At 48.5% G+C, this 18,393-nt stretch overlaps 1 protein-coding gene across 5 annotated transcripts in view; it reads left to right on the top strand.

Moving 5' to 3' along the window:
* SNTG2 (syntrophin gamma 2) overlaps positions 1-18,393 on the top strand; it is a 327,759-nt gene that overhangs the window by 150,208 nt on the left and 159,158 nt on the right. For all 5 annotated transcript variants that reach the window (XM_087437204.1, XM_087437201.1, XM_087437202.1 and 2 more), the window contains exon 7: positions 12,368-12,455. In XM_087437204.1, the coding sequence (XP_087293330.1) occupies positions 12,368-12,455 (88 nt within the window). The remainder of the gene's footprint in view (positions 1-12,367; positions 12,456-18,393) is intronic.

Raw genomic sequence — 18,393 nt, 5'->3', positions numbered from 1 at the left:
GAGACGGAAAGCTGTACCTTACGGAATTTAGCTGATGAAAGTAAGGGAGCATAATGTGGGTTTACTTAACTTAAAAAGTACGAGCAGGTCGTACTTTCTAAATACGCCTGATGGGTGGCACATGGCACGATTAAATCATAAAGTGCTGGGCCAGCCCCATGGCTTAGCGGTTAAGTGCGCGGGCTCTGCTGCTGGCGGCCCGGGTTCGGATCCCGGGCGCGCACCGACACACTGCTTCTCCGGCCATGCTGAGGCCACGTCCCACATGCAGCAACTAGAAGGATGTGCAGCTATGACGTACAACTATCTACTGGGGCTTTGGGGGAAGAAAATAAAAAAAAAAAAAATTATAAAGTGCTGTCACTGGTGAGTCGTGGTTTGAGGTAATTGATGTGGGGCCTCATTAGTTTCATGTGTAAAATGAGGAGGTTTTTGATGAAAACCTCCAATTCCTTCTGAGTTAGAACATTAAGGAATATGTTCTGTGAAACACAATAGAAAATACCTGCCATTGTCCGTCATCATGGGAGAAACCAGCCCTTGACAGGACGGTTGCAGCTTCCCTCGGGTCATTTCACGTCATAGAAAACGAGCGATTGCTCTATCTTCCGTCCAAATGTAGGGTGCTGAAAGCTGAGGTCCGCCTGGAATCCCACCTGCACCGCCCTCTGCTCTGGGGGTTGCGGTGTGGGTGACCCCATCCCTCCAGGACAGGGCACTTCAGAGGCTTTGTTGTCTCTGCTTTGGCTCAACAGCCTTTCTCCCTGTGCTGCCTCCTGATAGCAGACTTTGGGACACTTCGACTCATGGTCCTTGATTTGATTTGTTTCCAAACCCAGCCTTGTTCCTCTGCAGGAGCCCCAAGCTGCCTGTCCTCACTAGAGCCAAGATGGGACCTTCTGCTCTGGGATGCTCAAGTTTTCCTCCCGGAGTGTAACCTCTACGTGCTCCTTCTGTTCTAGGGACCTTCACATGCCTTTCTGTTCACATGTAGATCAAGAATTCTAAATTCTTCTCTAGACTGCTTTGAACGCCCTTACTTACAAGATTCCTGCTGCCCCTTGCCTGCTGATGTTGTATTTTTCATTACTCTGTTACTCTCACCCACCTGCTGAGTATGCATGGATGAGCATAGCCATTCACCTTCTGCAAGGCACCGCACGCATTATTACTTTGTCTAATCCTCCTAACAGCTCCAGGAGAATCGGTGACGAGCCCCAGCTTACAGGCGCAGAAGCTGGGCTCGCAAGAGCACACAGCTGTTTAAGCATCAGAACTAAGAAGGAAAACCAGATTTCATCAATTCTGTCATTTCTATTTTAGTCTACCCAGTATACTAAACTCTTAAATGTACCTGTGAAGTAATTATTTATACCGTACGTATATAACCTTCATCGGTTGTCCCTCATTTGTCAACCGCATAGTGGGGTCTTTTGTTTCCTTTTACACTTCGTGTGTAATTCCGGCGTAATTTATACAGGGACATTAGGGATTGTCGATATGCTTCACACAGTGTATGCTCATCTGATTCTGATTAGTTACCTGCTTTCAGCGTGACTCCTGCTCTGGGATTGTATACAAATAGAGGGGAGAGATGGAAATCTTTTTGCCAAATTTCATACCATCTACCACTATTACTTCAAGGATTATTTTAACGATAGTTGATGTATCAGTCAGGGTTCTTCCAGAGAGACAGAGCCAGAGGGAGAGAGATTGGGGGTGTGTGTGTGTGTGTTGTTTACGGATGCGAATGTGTGCACACATGTGAGTATGTAATTGTGTGTGTGTGTGCATGTGTGAAACCTACAGGTCAGAACTTCAGCCTGGAAACTCTCAGGCAGAATTTGGTGCTTCAGCCAGTAGGGGGAATTTCTTCTTCCTCAGAAAAACCTGAAGTTTTTGATCTTAAGACCTTCAACTGGCTGGGTGAGGTCCACCCACACTATCAAGGGTAACCTGCTTTACTCAAAGCCCACAGATGTACTCTTAACCACATCCACAAAATACCTTTGCAGCAACACCTAGATTAATGTTTGATTCACTAACTCAGTACTATAGCCTAGCCAAGTAGACACATGAAACCAACTATTACAGACGGTGATAAACTAGGACATATTGCTATATGATGGTTATTTTAAAATATGCAAAGGAAAATTTCCACATTTTAAAAATTGTATTATCTTTGAATGATACGTGAAAAGGATCTGCTTCTTTGAGTTATAAAGAAAATATGATTATAAATATAAATAAAAATATAAAAGAAGCACAAGTAAAGTTATCTCAGGCCTAAGAATGATGGTTATTTATACAACAGGATCACTTTATGGAAAACCTTAAATTCACTTGTCTGAGTATATAGAATAACTAAAATTGAATGATGAAAAATTAGGGAAATCCACAGTGGTTGAGAACTGCTTGAGAGTGTCTAATTGTCAGTGGGGAGGAGGGCGTTTAATTTCCTCTGCCATCAGTGGTTTGTGTTTCACGCTAGATCTCCACAAGGCCGAGTGGACAATAACTAATAGCACAGAGGAGAACAATGCAAGTTATTTAAGGAAGTAAAGATGGTTGATGCTGAAAATCGTAGCCATATCTCAATGCAAATGATTGAAGACTACACTCATTTTCTTAACTTCAAACAAAAATCACGATAAAGGAAGTTGGGTTCAGTGCCTGTGGGAGCCAACACGCAGTTGTAGGCACTAAAATAGGGACTTAGTTATGTCGAGTGCAGATGTCGCTTCTAGGTATTTCAGATCAAAGAGGACTTTTAGGAACAAGCCTAAAATAATAGGGCATCTGCTCAATTCTGAGAGAAATCACTCAAAATAATTAAAATAAAAAAGTAACTTTACTTATGCAAAAAACCCATGAAATCCTAAAAGTTTCCAAGAATCCTGGCCAGATGCAAGGTGTGTTGGGCCGGTGTGAACAAGGCATTGGGGCAACAGGATCCTCACAGATTGTGAGTGCAGAGGAGGAGATGGGAAGGTCTATTGACATCACCCAGCTGACCACAACGGCTGGGAGCAAGGACCGTAGCTGATCACCACAGAACAGATGAGGAGGTGCGCCGAGACGTGGGGACAGCTTCCTGCCAGAGGGTGCAGGAGCAAACACAGACTTTCCTTCTTCTTTTAGGGGTGGATAGGGCACGACCCCAAAACACACGGTTTCTTTCTAGGATGTTTAATAAGATTAAGCATATGGTCTGAAGTTAAAATGTTAACAATTTATAAAATATGAAGTTGTACATATATGTTGAGAAATATTGGTGATAAAGAAAGGTGAATGGAAAGAGGGGTCAAAGATGATATCGACCATATAAAGTAAATAAACAGCGAAAGGTCGTAAAATAGGAATAGAGAGCGAGATACTAAGAGCACGAGCAGTCTGAGAAGTTAACCACCTGCCTCAAATTAGCCCAGGAGTTCACACAGCTGTGGTCAAGGACCAGCGGGATCCAGTGTCTCATCAAACTACATAAATTAGAATATTGTAACATACTGTAAATGTGATGAAGTGTCCCTGTTTAGAAAGATGAACTCTCCTCTTGGCTCAGAAACTCAGCCCTCCCATTCTGTCTCCCTGCCAACACATGCACACACACACATACACGCACACGTACACACATGCACGTACACGCACACACGTACACGCACACACGTACACATGTACACATGCACACAGGCCTACGTGCACGTACACATATGCACAGGCACACACACGTACACACATGCACACACGTGCACATACACACGCGTACACATACACACAGGCACACGAGACGTCTACCAGAGAAATGCTTAAAACACTGAGCGCAGAGAGTTAAAAGTGAAAGGAGAGGCACAGATTTCAGAGTCAGTGCATATTCAGTGGCTCAGCTCCAAGCACAGGTGGACTCGAGTACCCAGCGCACGCTACTTATGTTGCTTTGATAGCAGTGTGCAAGTGGAGCAAATGGTCAGACTATGTTAGATCGGAAGGACCTGCTCTTGGACTGAGTGTGGGTTCTGAGAGAAAGTGAGGCTTCCACAGTGACTCCAAGTTTAGGTCTGAGAAATGAGTTTCACGGCAGGCCCAGTCTTTGAGATGAGGAACATGGCTGTAGATACAGAATTGGGAGTTGTGAGTGTATTCGGGGTTTGAGAGCCGGGGGGTGGAAGTCGGGGTGCAGGAAGATGGTGTCGGAGGACTGCTCCTGGGAGGACACCCACGTTCAGAATGCGGGGAGCGGAGCAAGGTCAGTGAGACAGAAGAAGAGGAGGGAGATCAGGGTGGTGTCAGATACTGGAAGCCAGAGGGAAGAAACCCGTACAGAAATACGGAGTGGCCAACTGTGTCCAGGCTTCTGAGGGGCTGGTTTAGATAAAAGACTGAGAACTGGCCGTTCAGCTGGGCAAGGCAGAGGCCGGTTTAGTGGGAGATCTGAGAGGGCTCAGGAAGGAATGAGCGAGAGGGGAGGTGGAGGAAGCATCTTGCTGTAAAGGGGAATGGTGAAATGCGCAGGGGCGCGTGCGGATGTTGCATTGAGGGAAGGTTTTGTGTAGAAGGTACTATGGTCTGTTACTGTTCAGAGGGAACAGTTCAGTGTGGAAGAAACGGTGATGACGGAGGAGGCGGGAGTCATTGTAGGCGCAAGCGTTTTAGGAGGTTAGAGCAGTGGAGTCACGTGGCTTTAGAGGGGGCACTGGCAATGCCTTTGTTGAAGGGAAGGGAAGACAGAATATGGGCTCAGATGTGGGTATGTTGATAGATCTGGTGGTGGGAACACAGAGACATTTTCTTTTCTTTTTCCCTGAAATAAGATCTATGATCAGCAGCTGCAAGTGGGGGGGAAGGAAGTGGTGTTAGAGGTTCAGTTTCGAGGAGAAGGTGTGAAGCAGTCATCGTGGGTGAAGAGAGTGTGTAGGTAGCTGCCCTGTGATGCTCTCACAGCCCACTTGAGAACCATGGCCGTGAATTTACAATGAGATTGATCAACCCGAAATTGTGTTTTCCTCCAGCCGAGTCGTGTAGCCGGGATGCAGTTGTGGAGAGGAGAAGTGTTGAATACAAGCAAGTTGTGGTTTTGAACAGTAGTTTCAAGTACTGTGGTGCAGGGGAAAACAGTAGCGGCCCGTTGACTGTGAGTTTGGGATGACTGGGCAGCAGTGATGATGTGAGAATGTGGTGGGGGCCACGGCCTGGTGGCTGTGGGGTGGTAGAGACGTACTTAGTGGGGGATGATAATAGAGTGATACAGGGTCTGGGATGCTCAAAATTAAGATCCAGAGGGGGCGTTGTTGGTGAACAGGGAGATATTTTCAGTTTGGGGAGTGTGGGGCTGAGGTGGGGTGGACGGTGAGATCCTGGGAGAGCAGAAGCCCACAGAAGGGTGGACGCTGAAGATACAGCAGTGGACCCTGAGATCCCTGGTCGTGGCAGAGGCCGAGGAGGGGCCCGCTGGACGGGGGAGGTGTTTCCTCTGGTAGGCGTGTTTGGGGAGCTGGAGGTTGAGGAGGAGAAAGGACGAGGTCTGCCCACCCCCGGGGGAAAGCCCCTCACGTGAGACAAGAGCGGCAGCCCGAGCAGGCCCATGAGAGACACAAGCCTCTCAGGACACAACCTGGTGTGATCCGAGCAAGAAGGTGTACGAGGCGTCTAGAGGATTCCAGCACATTGCGGGTTTTACTGACAAAAACAAACCTGGTGACTAAAGCCAGGAGCTGGAGGGCTTGGGAAGGGGAGATCGAGGGGCTAGCTTAGGGATGGGGAGCTGATCTGGAGGGCGGGGACACCTTGTGGTGACCCAGTTCTCAGGAATGTCGGACAGGTGAGGCCACTCTGGTGACAGAACTCTGGAGAAGGTGCGTAATCGTTTCTAATCGTGGCCTCCTTCGGGGGCAGATGCTAGGCCAGCGGTTGTGCTGGGGAGTGCTGTGGTTGTCCCTCTGTGTTCTGCCAGGGTCCGGGTTGAAGCCAGTGTTTCCTGTAAACTTACTGTATCGTAAGCGCCTCCTTTAAATGCAGTCTCAGAGGGACATCTCGATCGCGTGAAAGGGGCTGGGGGCCACTGCCTGAGTCTCTGCCCAGCACTCGGCTGTCACTCAATAAATTACTGGCCATGGACGAATGAGTGACTGGGTCAGTGAGTGAATGGTGCTGATGGGGCCAGGTGAGGGGGGGAGTGGAGCTTTCTCTGTTTTGGTAAATAGTGACGTGTGTGCACCGATTACACCTGAGGGTGTAATACATAAATAGATGTGGGAATGCTTTGTTTTTGTTGGTATTAAAGGAGAGAGATTAAGATGTCCAGATTGTCCTGGGCTGGTGGATGGTTTCGATGACACGCTGGCTAGTGGATGGTTAGCATACTCCTCACATACACGCAGAACGTTGGAAGGATACCAGGTAAGAGTAAAGATTTTCACAGAGGCTTTTACAGTTAGAGCCATTCCAGCTCTGACACGATTCTCTCACTTCCGTAAGTGCATCCTGTGAATGCAAACACGGGGCTCCGTATTGAGAGCGCTGGCGATGAGAAGAAATGTGAGGAATGAAGAATTTACTATGTGAAGTCCTGTTTCTCTAATATTGTGGTGTATTTACGTAGAAGTGAGCCAAGCCATTTTCCACAGGGAAGTACAGCGCAGTTTTGTCTCTGTTCAGGGAAATAAAGGAAAAGCTCCCAGACTCTTGAAGTGGCTCGGTCACTCACTCACACCAGGTGCGTCAGGTGCGGATGGCCTGGCCTCGTCCAAGGGCAGCGTGGACCCGAGGGCAGGGCCCTGGGGGTCAGGGAGGATGCTGAAGTCACGGCTCCAAGGAGAGAGATTTCATGCGTCATTTGAGAAAAGAGAACGCAGTTTGCCTTCAGCGGTTTTCTCTAGAATCTCATTGCTCTCTGCACAAGTCAGTGCTTCAAAGTTACCTTGCCCAGCCAGCACAGCGCCGTCCCTTGTCCATCAGACGCCACCGCACACGTCCCGAGGGGTCAGAGCAACGAGTGGACGTGATGCAGCTCAGGTGGCTCCATTGCATAAACTGCTATTTTTTGCCTTAGAAGACCCACCGCTGACTGTGGCCCTAAGGAAGGACATTGTCGTCGTTTACAATAAAATAGCTTCTTTGTTCAAAGTGTCCTGTTTTTAAATGTAAGGGAGCATTCGTAAACTAAACCTTCCTTTTATTCACTTAAATTCATATGAATGAAGCATTTAAAAATTCGTATAACAAATTACTTGAAAAAAATATTTGCCTGTCTGTGAGTTCACCCGGAGAAGCAGTGGGATTAGGATTGACTGGTGGGATTCTCGAGTGCACACCACCATTCTCTGTCTCCGTGACAGGAGGGGGTCAGAAGGACACTCACCCAACTCCTGTTCTGCAGAGAGCAATGAGATTCTAGAGAAAACCGCTGAAGGCAAACTGCCTTCTCTTTTCCATGAGGGAAAAGTGCCGAGACAGAAAGATAAACACTGATGACAACTTAATAAACATCGATGCCATCTCCAAATTGCATGTTTCTAACGGCTTGCCTGTAAGCACGCATATTTACCCAACAGAAAACTCACATTCTTTCAGGAACACGTGGAACATTCACAACAATTGCTCAGGCCACAGAGGAAGCCAAGAGGAACCATAATACAGATTATAGCCTCTAAATGAAATGAAAATTGCTTTTAAAAATTTTCCAGATATCTAGAAACTTTAAAAATAGTTCTGCTTCTGTGAAAAGAAAAGCTAAAAGGAAAAATACAAAATACTGAAATGATCAGCATTGAAACACTTCATGTTGAATTTATGGGCTACAACCAAGTAATGCTTAGGGAAAGATTAGCAGTTTTTAAATATGTTTATTAGAAAGCAAGGAAGTAAACAGACAAAAAAGAGACATTTTTTACCTCAAGAGTTTGGGGAAAGAGCAACAGAACAGCCCACAGGAATAAAAAGAGGAAGTAATAAAGATGAAGGTGCAAATTTAAACAAAATCAGAAAACACAGAGGACAAGTAAAAGAAGAGAAATTAATAATACCAAGAGTTTTTCCCAAGTTTCTTGTGGTAATTCAAGATACGGAGGCTCCGATGAGAACTGGGAGGAAACATTAGTGAAGAAACAAATAAGGTTGTGAATGAAGGGGGTGATGAACCTACTCAACAGAGATTTGAAAATGGAGGATTCACTGAATAGGTCATGGAGCATTCATAAAACGCAGCACTGTGCGTCCGTGGAAGAGAGCGGGATAGAGCTGTGTGAACTGAGACAGGATAAGCTGCAAGATGTATGTTTTAGGTGAAGAAAGCAATGTGTCTGATGGAGTCCAGGCCATAGTTCCATCTAAGTGAAAACACGGCAAATAAGTGGGATCAGTATTACAATAAACATTCCTGTATGGGCCTCTTCATTCCCCCGTGCTGATGCATCTGCACCTGTGGGCGCTGGGCCAAAAGGCACACAAATTGTGAATTCTGATAGATATGACCAAAAATGCCCTCAAAAAAGAAGGCCTTCTAGATAATGCATAGACAATTTCTGGAAGGACACACGAAATATGCTAGTAACAGTTGTCTCTGAGGGGTGAAACCAGGAATCTGGTATGTGAAAGACATTTATTCTTTCATCGTATATTTTTATATATTTCATATTCTAAAATATCAAATGTGTTATACTTTCAGTTAAAACTCTATGGCCTCTGCATATAGAACCGTACCAGGTGTACTTCTCTGCTCCCTGGAACGCCTCCCACAGCAAGGCTATGGGGAGAAACTGCTCACGTCACAAAGTCCTTGCCTTGGGCTAATTGCCTGCCCCTTGATATGGACCGAATGCTTGTGCCCCCCACTAAATTCCTATGTTGAAGCCCTAACCCCCAGTGTGATGGCGTGAGGAGGTGGGGCCTTTGGGAGGTGAAGAGATCATGAGGGTGGGGCCCCCACGATGGGATGAGTGCTCTCTCTCTCCCTGCCTCATGAGGATGCATGAGGGCATGGTGAGAAGGCGGCTGTCAGAAAGCCAGGAAGAGAGTCCCCACCAGAAGTCGAGCCCGACCGCACCTGGATCTTAAACTTCCAGCCTCCAGAGCTGTGACAGATGAATGTCTGCTGTGGAAGCCCCCCGTCCGTGGTGTGTTGTTATGGCGGCTGGAGCTGACTGAGATGCCCTCTAGTTTAAATGGCTTGAGTGGCATTTTAAAAGCTGGGGAAAAATTCATGTGGAAGTCGAATCCTCTCTAAAAAAGAAATACACCCAACTTACCTGTGAGAACGTGACGGCACAGCTGGTGAGTCGGAGGTTGGAGACCCGCACCCGTGCTCGTTCTGTGAGGACAGAGCAGACGTGCCCCAGAGGTCAGGGTGCAGGCAGAAGGGCGCCGTAGTTCCTGATCTTAATTAGATGCAGAAAGCAATCGTGCTGCTGTGTGGTAGAAAAGGAGCACTGTCGTCGACACTCAAGCCACAAAATCAGGTTGTCTCTTCCTGACACCTATCAGTCTTAGGGTAATGATTTGAGGATGGAGAAATGGTTTTGAAGTCATTCATTAAATTTGATGGCATTTGGGGCCGGCCCCGTGGCTTAGCGGTTAGGTGTGCACGCTCAGCTGCTGGCGGCCCGGGTTCGGATCCCGGGCACGCACTGACCCACCGCTTCTCCGGCCATGCTGAGGCCACGTCCCACATACAGCAACTAGAAGGATGTGCAACTATGACATACAACTATCTACTGGGGCTTTGGGGGAAAAAAGGAGGAGGATTGGCAACAGATGTTAGCTCAGAGATGGTCTTCCTCAGCAAAGAGAGGAGGATTGGCATGGATGTTAGCTCAGGGCTGATCTTCCTCACACAAAAAAAAAAAATTAAAAAATTTGATGGCATTAATGGTCAACACTCAACTGTGTTTTCAAACACCACATATACGCTTTGAACTAAATAAAAAAGAAGTTTGACGATGAAGCAAGAAGCTTTGCCTCATTCAGGCATTTTGAAGTCCAAAACATCAAGGCAGGGCAAGCATTTGGGATTTGAAAAATAATGATAAGTTGAAGCTGAGCCCATTCTTTAATTAAAAGTGCCTCATTTTTCAGACCACTCTGCCACGTGCTTTACTGTCCCTCCCAGATAAAATTAGCTTGTCCAAAGTGATATCTCTCCAAGGGCCCAGCGAACTACCCTGAAGGACAGATTCAGGTAAATATGTGAGTGGGTCTTTTTTGGGTTAATTAGCCTTTATTAAATAGGAGATTTTAATGCTTCAAACTGCATTTCATCTTCAGAAAGCCTTGTGAAAGTTATTTAATAGACACAATTGCTTCCGTTATTTCGGTAGGTAGGTGTGTGTGTGCACACGCATGTGTTTACACACACACGCACACCCTGGCTCATTCCAAGAAGAACTTAAAGCACACTGACTGGGGAGCAGATCCGCGTGGTGGAAACAGTGGATGAATGTGATCGCAGTGAGATTCAAAATCTCAGGCTCTGCTGTCCAGGTGACGCTCTGGTCTTTTAAGTTTAAAACTACATGAGCTCCCAGGACACCTGGAGTCTCTGTGACCCGCCATGTCCTCCCATATCCAGAGCAGGGGGCTCCTCAGGACGGGCATGGCAGGACTTGGGTCCTCTTGAGGCAGAAGGAGAGGACGCAGTGACCTTGAGCTGTCCTCAGACTCATGCTGGATTCCATTCATCAAGGGAGAACTTGAGGGTCTGCTGCTTGTCAGCGAGGAGAAGCTGATGGGGACTGGTTATTTCCTCCCCTGGCCTCTGCAGGTGTGGAGGATGGTCCCAGACAAGTCTCTCGTCATTGGGCTTTAGCACCCCCGTGAGGTGGTCTGAGACGGCTTCCATGTCGTAGTCACTGGTCTACTGGATGTTTGAGGGCAGGGTGTGGGTCCTCCCCAGGACACGGGCGGCACCAGACAGCGGGTGAACGGCTGCCGGGGGTGTTTTATCCAGTGTGCCTGTGAATACACTATGTCTAGACAGCAGGGGAAAGAGGTGCCTTCAGGGAGGGGACGCCCGGGGAAGGCCTGCCTCAGCCCCATGCCTGGGCACCAGCCTCAGGAGTGTCGAATGGAGACGGTGCCACAGGATGGCGCGACTTAATACGCGAAAAAGACACGACAGCGCCTGGATGCAGGAGGCTGTCAGCACAGGGCCTCAGGGACCCGTCATGAGAGGGAAGCAGGAGGGAGCACACTGGAGACCCTGGACGGGGCTGGGGACGGCGCTTCAGCACTTTCTCTGACGCGGGCCTGGGTGTTTAGTGGGATTTCACAGGACTAGGTGAAAGTGAAGGTCAAGGCCTTGAGGTCAAGGCCTGGTGAAGCTGCCCTGAGGCCAGCACCGTCCTTGGGGCGGCCTGGGTCCAGGTGGGCAGCTCCGAGGAACTGGGAGGAGAAAGCAGGCGACAGAGCTGCACAGGAGGCTGGTTCCCCGAAGGGGAATGTCCGTGAATGACGGAAAAGGGCACTCGTGGATCTCAAGGCCGTGGAGGCCCTCAGATATTTGTAATCCAGGTTCTGACCACACCCCCACTCCACCAAGTGCTTTGGAAGGCTGTCCACACTGTCGGCGTCCAAGTAAGAATGTGGACTTGGGGGTCACAGAAAAAACGGGAGGGGAGGCAAGGACAGAGGGAGGGGAGAGCTGGGTAGGGACGGGTGCACGTGGAGGTGAGGGCGAGGGCTGGACGCCCCTGCCCCGTGATGAGGATGAAGAGAAGGCATTGCAGACGCACATGAGTGGGCCTGCGCTGACCCTAAAAGTCCAGCTTCATGACTTCTAGGTTTCTTACTGTCTAAATCACATTTACTTCAACAGCAGTGAACATACCAGGCGCTGAAGCTGACTTGAGATGCTGTAAGTGATGAAACATTCGCGACTGCGTGTGAAGTTCTGAAACCGTGACGATGATTTGACATTCCAGCAGAGAAGTGTTCCGTCACATTGCAGTGATGCCCACTCATTTCTTGAGAATTAAAATCTCATTTAAACTTCGAAGCTAATATTTATGGTTTGCTGTGACTGTTAATCCAGTTGGCATGTGTTTTGCCAATGTCTGAAAATTGGCTGTTGTACTAATCAAGTGATTTCTCATGTGATTTTCCCTCTTTGGTAGACTACACTCCTAGAGTGTGCAGAGGGCCTGGTCTTGTGGTTAAACCGTGGCAGCCCCCTGTGGACAGAGCACAGGAGTGATGACCTGTGGGGGGCAGAGCCACTCCTTTGCCGTCCCAGTGTAAGCCTGCAGGACTTTCCGTGTTTCGGAGATAATCGTGAACCCTGAATTCCTGACAAACGGGAGGTGTGTAGGGATTTTGTCTTTCAGTTCCGTGTCTGGTCCTTCTGTGATGGTAAAGCAGCTATTTTTTGTCATGTTGACAGGTGCATCTTTTGAGAAATGCTGGCGATGAAGTGACCATCACTGTTGAGTATCTCAGGGAAGCACCATCATTTCTGAAGCTCCCGTTAGGTAAGGGGGGGCAGGTATCAGGGGCTGGGATTCCCTCCTCCACCACGTTCTGTGTCCAAATCGCACTGGCCTGAGCACGTATTCAGACAGAGTAAAGACACGGAGAGGCGCCTTAGTGTTCTGTGTTCCTGAGAGTTTCTTCATTTTAACACATCCACACCCTTTTGAAGAGAATGCATCAACAGACACCTTGATTAATTGTTGATTAATTAACTATAAGTCTCCTTCTTCAACTTGCTGTGGTTATGTTTACCTGTACACACATATATGCACATACACAGAAACAAAGTTTGAATTTAAAATATCTATGTTGACAAGAAAGTTTTAATGTAAAAGAGAAAATAACAGTAATTCTGTACTATAAAGTGCCTCCCATATTTTCATGCAGAGCTTGTCATTCTCTCTTGTACATGAATTTTGATCCAGTGTGGAAGTGATAAATCACAAATCCATAAAAATATTTTAATCAAAATAGTTATTATGAATTTTACTTATTCTATCAGCTGTCATGTCTTTATAAAATTTATAAAGTTATCATCATTCCTCTGATTTAGCATCATAGGCCAGGGGCCCTTCTCTCTGGTGCCGTCCTTGGCAGTCAGATAAGGCGTTAGGCACAGTTCAGACTCCCCAGGAGCTGAAGTTCTGCTGGTGACTCAACAGGGTCAAATCGGACATAGAAGCTTGACCTCCCACCTGACGGATGGAGAACTGGTGCCCCCGCCGTCTCACCAGCAGCAGCCCCTTCTCCTCTAGACTGTTTTTCCTTCCTTTCTTCTGTTCTTTCTCTAGTGTGGAAAAGTAGTTCCCTGCCCTGGTCTAACCTTATCTTCTCTGTATTTTCTCTCTCTTCTCTCATTTTCCCCCGTTGTCAATGCCTCTCTTCTTTGGCTGCCAGACCTAGGCCCCGGTACACCTCTCTGGGGGACGTGTCCCCCAGAGTTGCTGAAACCCAATCTTGCGTTAAGGTCTGCATTTGACAAAAGGGTCAATGAACTCGTAGTCCTGTTTCTACTTACATCTTCCTGAGTAACTCTGAGCAAATCAATTTCAGCAACTCCATTTATTTTCCCACCAGACAATAAGGGGATAACTATGCTCTTCACTCTTCTTAGAAAAATTGATATTCTTCCCATTGCTGTGAAAATACATCAGTAAGATTCACCACATGTCCTGTCTTCTTACAAGACGAACACGTCTGTAGTAGGATAGGTTGACAGAGAGTTCCCAGAGGGTCCAGGATGAAAAGAAGGGACACCGAGGGGTTGTGTGTGCAGAAAGGCAAGTACTCCAGAGCAAAGTAGTGGAAAGTGAAAAACCTAAGAGATTAGTCCAAAAGTTCAGAGAAACAATACACGTAGCACTGTGTCACATCCCATGGGGCCTTGAGCACTGGCCTCTCTGAAGGTCCTCATGAGGGTGAGAGGACCAGAGACGGGCAAGACTAGCATTTGATGTTCTGAAGCAGATGTAACCCTCAGGATTGAGGAGGATGACACTAACCTACAGTATTTCATAGGTTTTTGGAAAAGAAGAGGAACATAGTAGATTGAAAAGGAGAAGAATGCATATATTTAAAAAATGAGAAGGCAATAGCACATTTGACTTGTGTATCCCAAAGAGAATTTCACATCCCTCTCCTGTTCTCCTCATGGCCAATTACGCCCAGTCCTTGGGGACCACTGAATGAAGCCAACGAGCATGGCTGAGCAGTTTGAATGGAGAGAGCAGAGGGAGTCAGGCTGACGTGGAGGCTCTCAATCTGCTAGGGGCTGACTTACCACCACAGACTTAAACCACAGACGTGTTTCTCACAGTTCTGGAGGCTGGACCTTCCAGATGAAGATGTCAGCAGATTCCGTGTCTGGTGAGAGCCTCCTCCCGTTTCACAGACACCGTCTTTCGCTGTGTCCTCGCATGGAGGAAGGGGCGAGGGGACTCTTCAGGGTCTCTGTTATAAGGACCCTAATGCCATCATGGGGGCTCTACCCTCATGACCTAGTCACCTCCCAAAGACCCCACCTCTAAATACCATCACTCTAGGTTAGGATTTCAACTTTTGAATTTTGGGGGACACACACATTCGGCTCATAACTGAGGTGGAGGAAGGGTTTGCAGTTCGGGTGAAACGCAGAGATTAAACTAAGGAAATGTAATAGAGCTGGGGCACGGCCCTCCCGGATGTCTGAGCACCTTGACAGTAGAGCAGAGACAGAGCACATGGTCTCTCAGTTTCTCTGAATCTCAGAAGGAATGTCTAAAAGAAGGATGATGTAAGAAGTCCACTGTGCAGAGTGAGCTGCTGTCGGCTGCACTCGGGGTTCTCGTATAAGACGGCGTGAGCAACATGTTTCTCTGGTTTCACTGGGGTTCCTTCCAGAAGCGTGTAAAAGGCCCTGACAGTCAAGGTTGAGCGTTGGTGACAACCTCGAGTGTTTGGCGTTGTAGACGTGGAGGGCGGCTGGATCACAGCCTCACACTACCAGGGGTGTGTCAGTCTGCCCACCTGCACTTCTGTCCTGTAGGCGTCTGTGTGCACGGATAGAGAGGGGGGTTCACTTTACGGTGTTGCACGGAAGGCACCTGGGGTGTCTCTCAGGAGTCGGCACATGGCCAATGGTGCCTGCGTGGCCCCCGGGGCCTCAGGGCCTCAGTTACGGGCCGCCCTCGGGGCTCTGACAGGGTGGGGCGCTCTCTCGCCAAGGTCGGTGCAGGTGAAGAGGGTGCACTGGGTTCCCATTGGCTTCTGCTGTGTCTCCCATCCCCCTCCCACTCAGCTTCCGCTCAGTTAGCTGGCCGCTTCCCTTCTTTGGAAGCGGTGGTCTGGCCCTGTTTGCCAAAAGTGGACTCCGGGGTAGGTCAAGGCTCTGCCTCCGCCAAACTGCTTGGTTTTTGACGCCAACTAAGTCTATTTTTATCATTAGTAATTATTAATACTGATCATTTTTTAAGTAGTGGATTTTGTTGGTGATAAAAAAATCTATTACAACTGCTCAAATTTCTCTTTTGGGATAATAGATGAAAAAATATTCATCAGAATTAAGTTAATAGAAACCAAGAGCCTACAAACAAGTGTCAAATTAAAATGTATTCATTCATTCACTCATTCATTCATTCACTCATTCAATCATTATTTATTTGGAACTTTTAGTTATGTGTGGCGTCTATCTACAGCGTTGTCCTTGGGGGTTTTAGAGAATGAAGAAAACTAGAAAGATTTTGATTTTGCTCTCAAGTCACTGATGATCTAGTTACGGAGCTAAAACGCGTGGCCTTGGAGAAGAGCTGCAGATAGAAAGAGTAGCAGGAAGCGGGTGGAAAGAAGACAGTGCTGGAGCAGAAACTGCGCTGCGCGGTGGGGGCTTCACACAGCGCTACATGGGTAGCAGGTTTACGGTTATAAACGAAAACAGAAAAGAAAGTTTGGTGGTCAAATAAAATTGAGAATGACCGTTTAAGCAAAGTTAAGTAGTTCTCACGTCCAGATTCTCAGAGCCTTTTAGTACATGACTTTGCATGTAGGCATATGATGTGGAGTGTCTTACAGAAATTTGAGGTCTTCAGATATTTTAGATGGGAAAAGGATACAAGAGAGTGTATTAGCTGGCTGACCCTGCACCTCGAAAGGTGCAGGGGTGGATTTGAGGGGTAAGAGTGGCCACAGAGCCCCCACATCGCCAGGCTGCACCACGCTCCATCTGCAGTGAGAGAGGCTGGTGGTTTCCGAACGACTTTGCGTGTGTGATGTCGTCTGGCCTTCATTTTAATCCTGGGACGTGGATACAGATCAAGCGGTAAGGCATCCGGGTTAGATATGTGTCAGTTCCGTCAGTGTCTGTCTGTATCAGTCAGGCGTTCCATTCCAGCCTCACACACCCCTTTCCCACAGGCGCTGGGGGCGGGAAGCTCAAGGCTCCATTCTGCTGGCAGCACGCGTAGTTGCGACGATTTATGGCCAGTCGATGACAGATCCTGTTTCTGTGCCATTCTCGGCACTTCTGTCCTCGAGTCAGGTGCTCAGATGGGCTCACAACAGGCCCTGGACTTTGCTCAGGGATCGATAAGGGCTCCGTGACTGTAACCCCCAGATGCCCCTGACTTTCGGGGCAGGGGAGTTGCGCGTGGTCAGGCTGCAGGATCAAGTATTTGTTCTTGTGTGCCATCAGCACAAAGTGAATGTTGCACAGGGAGCTGCCCACCCTCATATTCTGGCCAGAAAATATTGTGGGGGATAGGGGGTGTCAGAGAACACAGCCTTTCTTCTTGACACTATTCCCAGGCTTTGGAAATGGCATGAAATCATTCTGCTTTCCCTTGATAACTCACCATCAGTGTGAAGACCCCTGAATTTATCTGGATTTTGTGGAGCAGTCTGTAAGCTCTGGTTGTGCTGTCCAGTGTGTAAGGGAAACTGGGTCGCCTGAGCCCCTGCCTTACCTGAACTGTGCCAGGTGCTGTGCGTGTGAGCCTTCAGATGCTCCCTCGAACCACCGCTGGGGTGTTTGGTATGATCCCCTGTTTTCAAAGGAGAAAACTGATGACAAACAGTAATTGCACAGTATCCCACTAAGTTTCCTCATCTGTGAAGTGGTGCTAATTAAAAATACCACGTCAGAGGGTTGCATTTTGAAGTAATAAATGACGTACACAAGGCTTTTAGTTCAGTTCTCGTCAAGTTACAAGGATGCTATGGTGACGTGACTGACGGTGCTCATCTTTGTCTGTCTGAGTCTGGCCCACTTTTATACCATTCTCTGGAGGGCGAGGACGACGGGTGCTACGGGGCCAGGCAGGTGGCCTCACAGACTGTGGGGTTGGGCACAGTTTGCAGTCCCTGCTGAAGGGGCCAGTCCTGCTCAGCTCCGGCCGTTTGTTATCTTTGGAGAACTGTACCCCACTGGTGTCAGATTTTTCCCGTTTTTCCAAGAAAGTCAGAAATCTGGATTTTTAAGTGAAATGTCTTGGTTTTTGTTAAACAAAACAATTTGTAGGTCAAATTGCCAGTTTGGTACCTCTGCCTAATGTCATTTATTCCCCCAATAATTGGCTGCTGAAGGGCTAATGTTGGCTTTGAAAATTTTCAAGCTAAAAGAAAACCAATGAGCCTGTGTGCCAGGTTGGCCACTGAGCCTTGTCCAGGCCACACGCTGAACCCAGGCCGGCCCATCCGAGGAGTCCAGTCGCCCGTGCTGATGGGAGAGGAGTGGGTCCCTGGCTCCTCTGAAGCTGCCGACTGGGTCCGGAGGGCAGTGAGGCGTGCAGCCTGAGTGCAGCCGCGGTCCGTCCTGGGCCCGCGGAGTCCGAGTCCTGCTTCTGCATCATTTTCAGGAGAAGGCGCCTACCGCTCAGCAGGCCGGGGCTGCGCTCTGCTGTCTTTTCCTCGCCGCCCATGGCTCTGGTGGCCTGTCCAGGCGCGGGGTCCGGTGGCTCCCCCGTGCTGCCGAGCATGGTCGCTGGCCCACAATCAGTACTGACATAAGCTGATGCGCTCCCTGCCCCTCGTCCTGTCTGTTGGTGCATTTGTGAGATGCGGGAACACTGCTCTCTCACGCTGAGAGCAGAGTGGAGACAGAGGCTCTGCCTCGCCCACACCGGGCCTCGCCCGGTGCTCCCAGGGCCACAGTCCAGAGAAGGAACGGGGAACGGCGGGCCAGCACGAAAGTTATCACAGGACAGTGGGGAGCGAGTGTGGGGACAGGTGTCCCCGGCCCCCCAGTGCTGGGGGCCTCCCGTCAGAGGGGAGTGATGGGGACCACTTAGACCAGTGTCTACTTCTGGAGAAGAAGACCGTGGCTCAGAAAGGTATTGACATGCTGGAGATGAGATGCTCGTCCTGGATCCTCAGTTGACTGGGGCCAGCATTCCAGGCCCCCGACCTCGGCTCCCTGCTGAGGCTCTAGCTGCTGCTGCTGCTTAAATACCGCTGTCCACAAACTTT

The sequence above is a fragment of the Ceratotherium simum genome, chromosome 11 (genome assembly GCF_057802395.1).
Source record: "Ceratotherium simum simum isolate JZ-2026a chromosome 11, ASM5780239v1, whole genome shotgun sequence".
Taxonomy (NCBI): domain Eukaryota; kingdom Metazoa; phylum Chordata; class Mammalia; order Perissodactyla; family Rhinocerotidae; genus Ceratotherium; species Ceratotherium simum.
The sequence above is the reverse complement of the archived record's forward strand: the minus strand, read 5'-3'. Positions and strand labels throughout refer to the sequence as shown.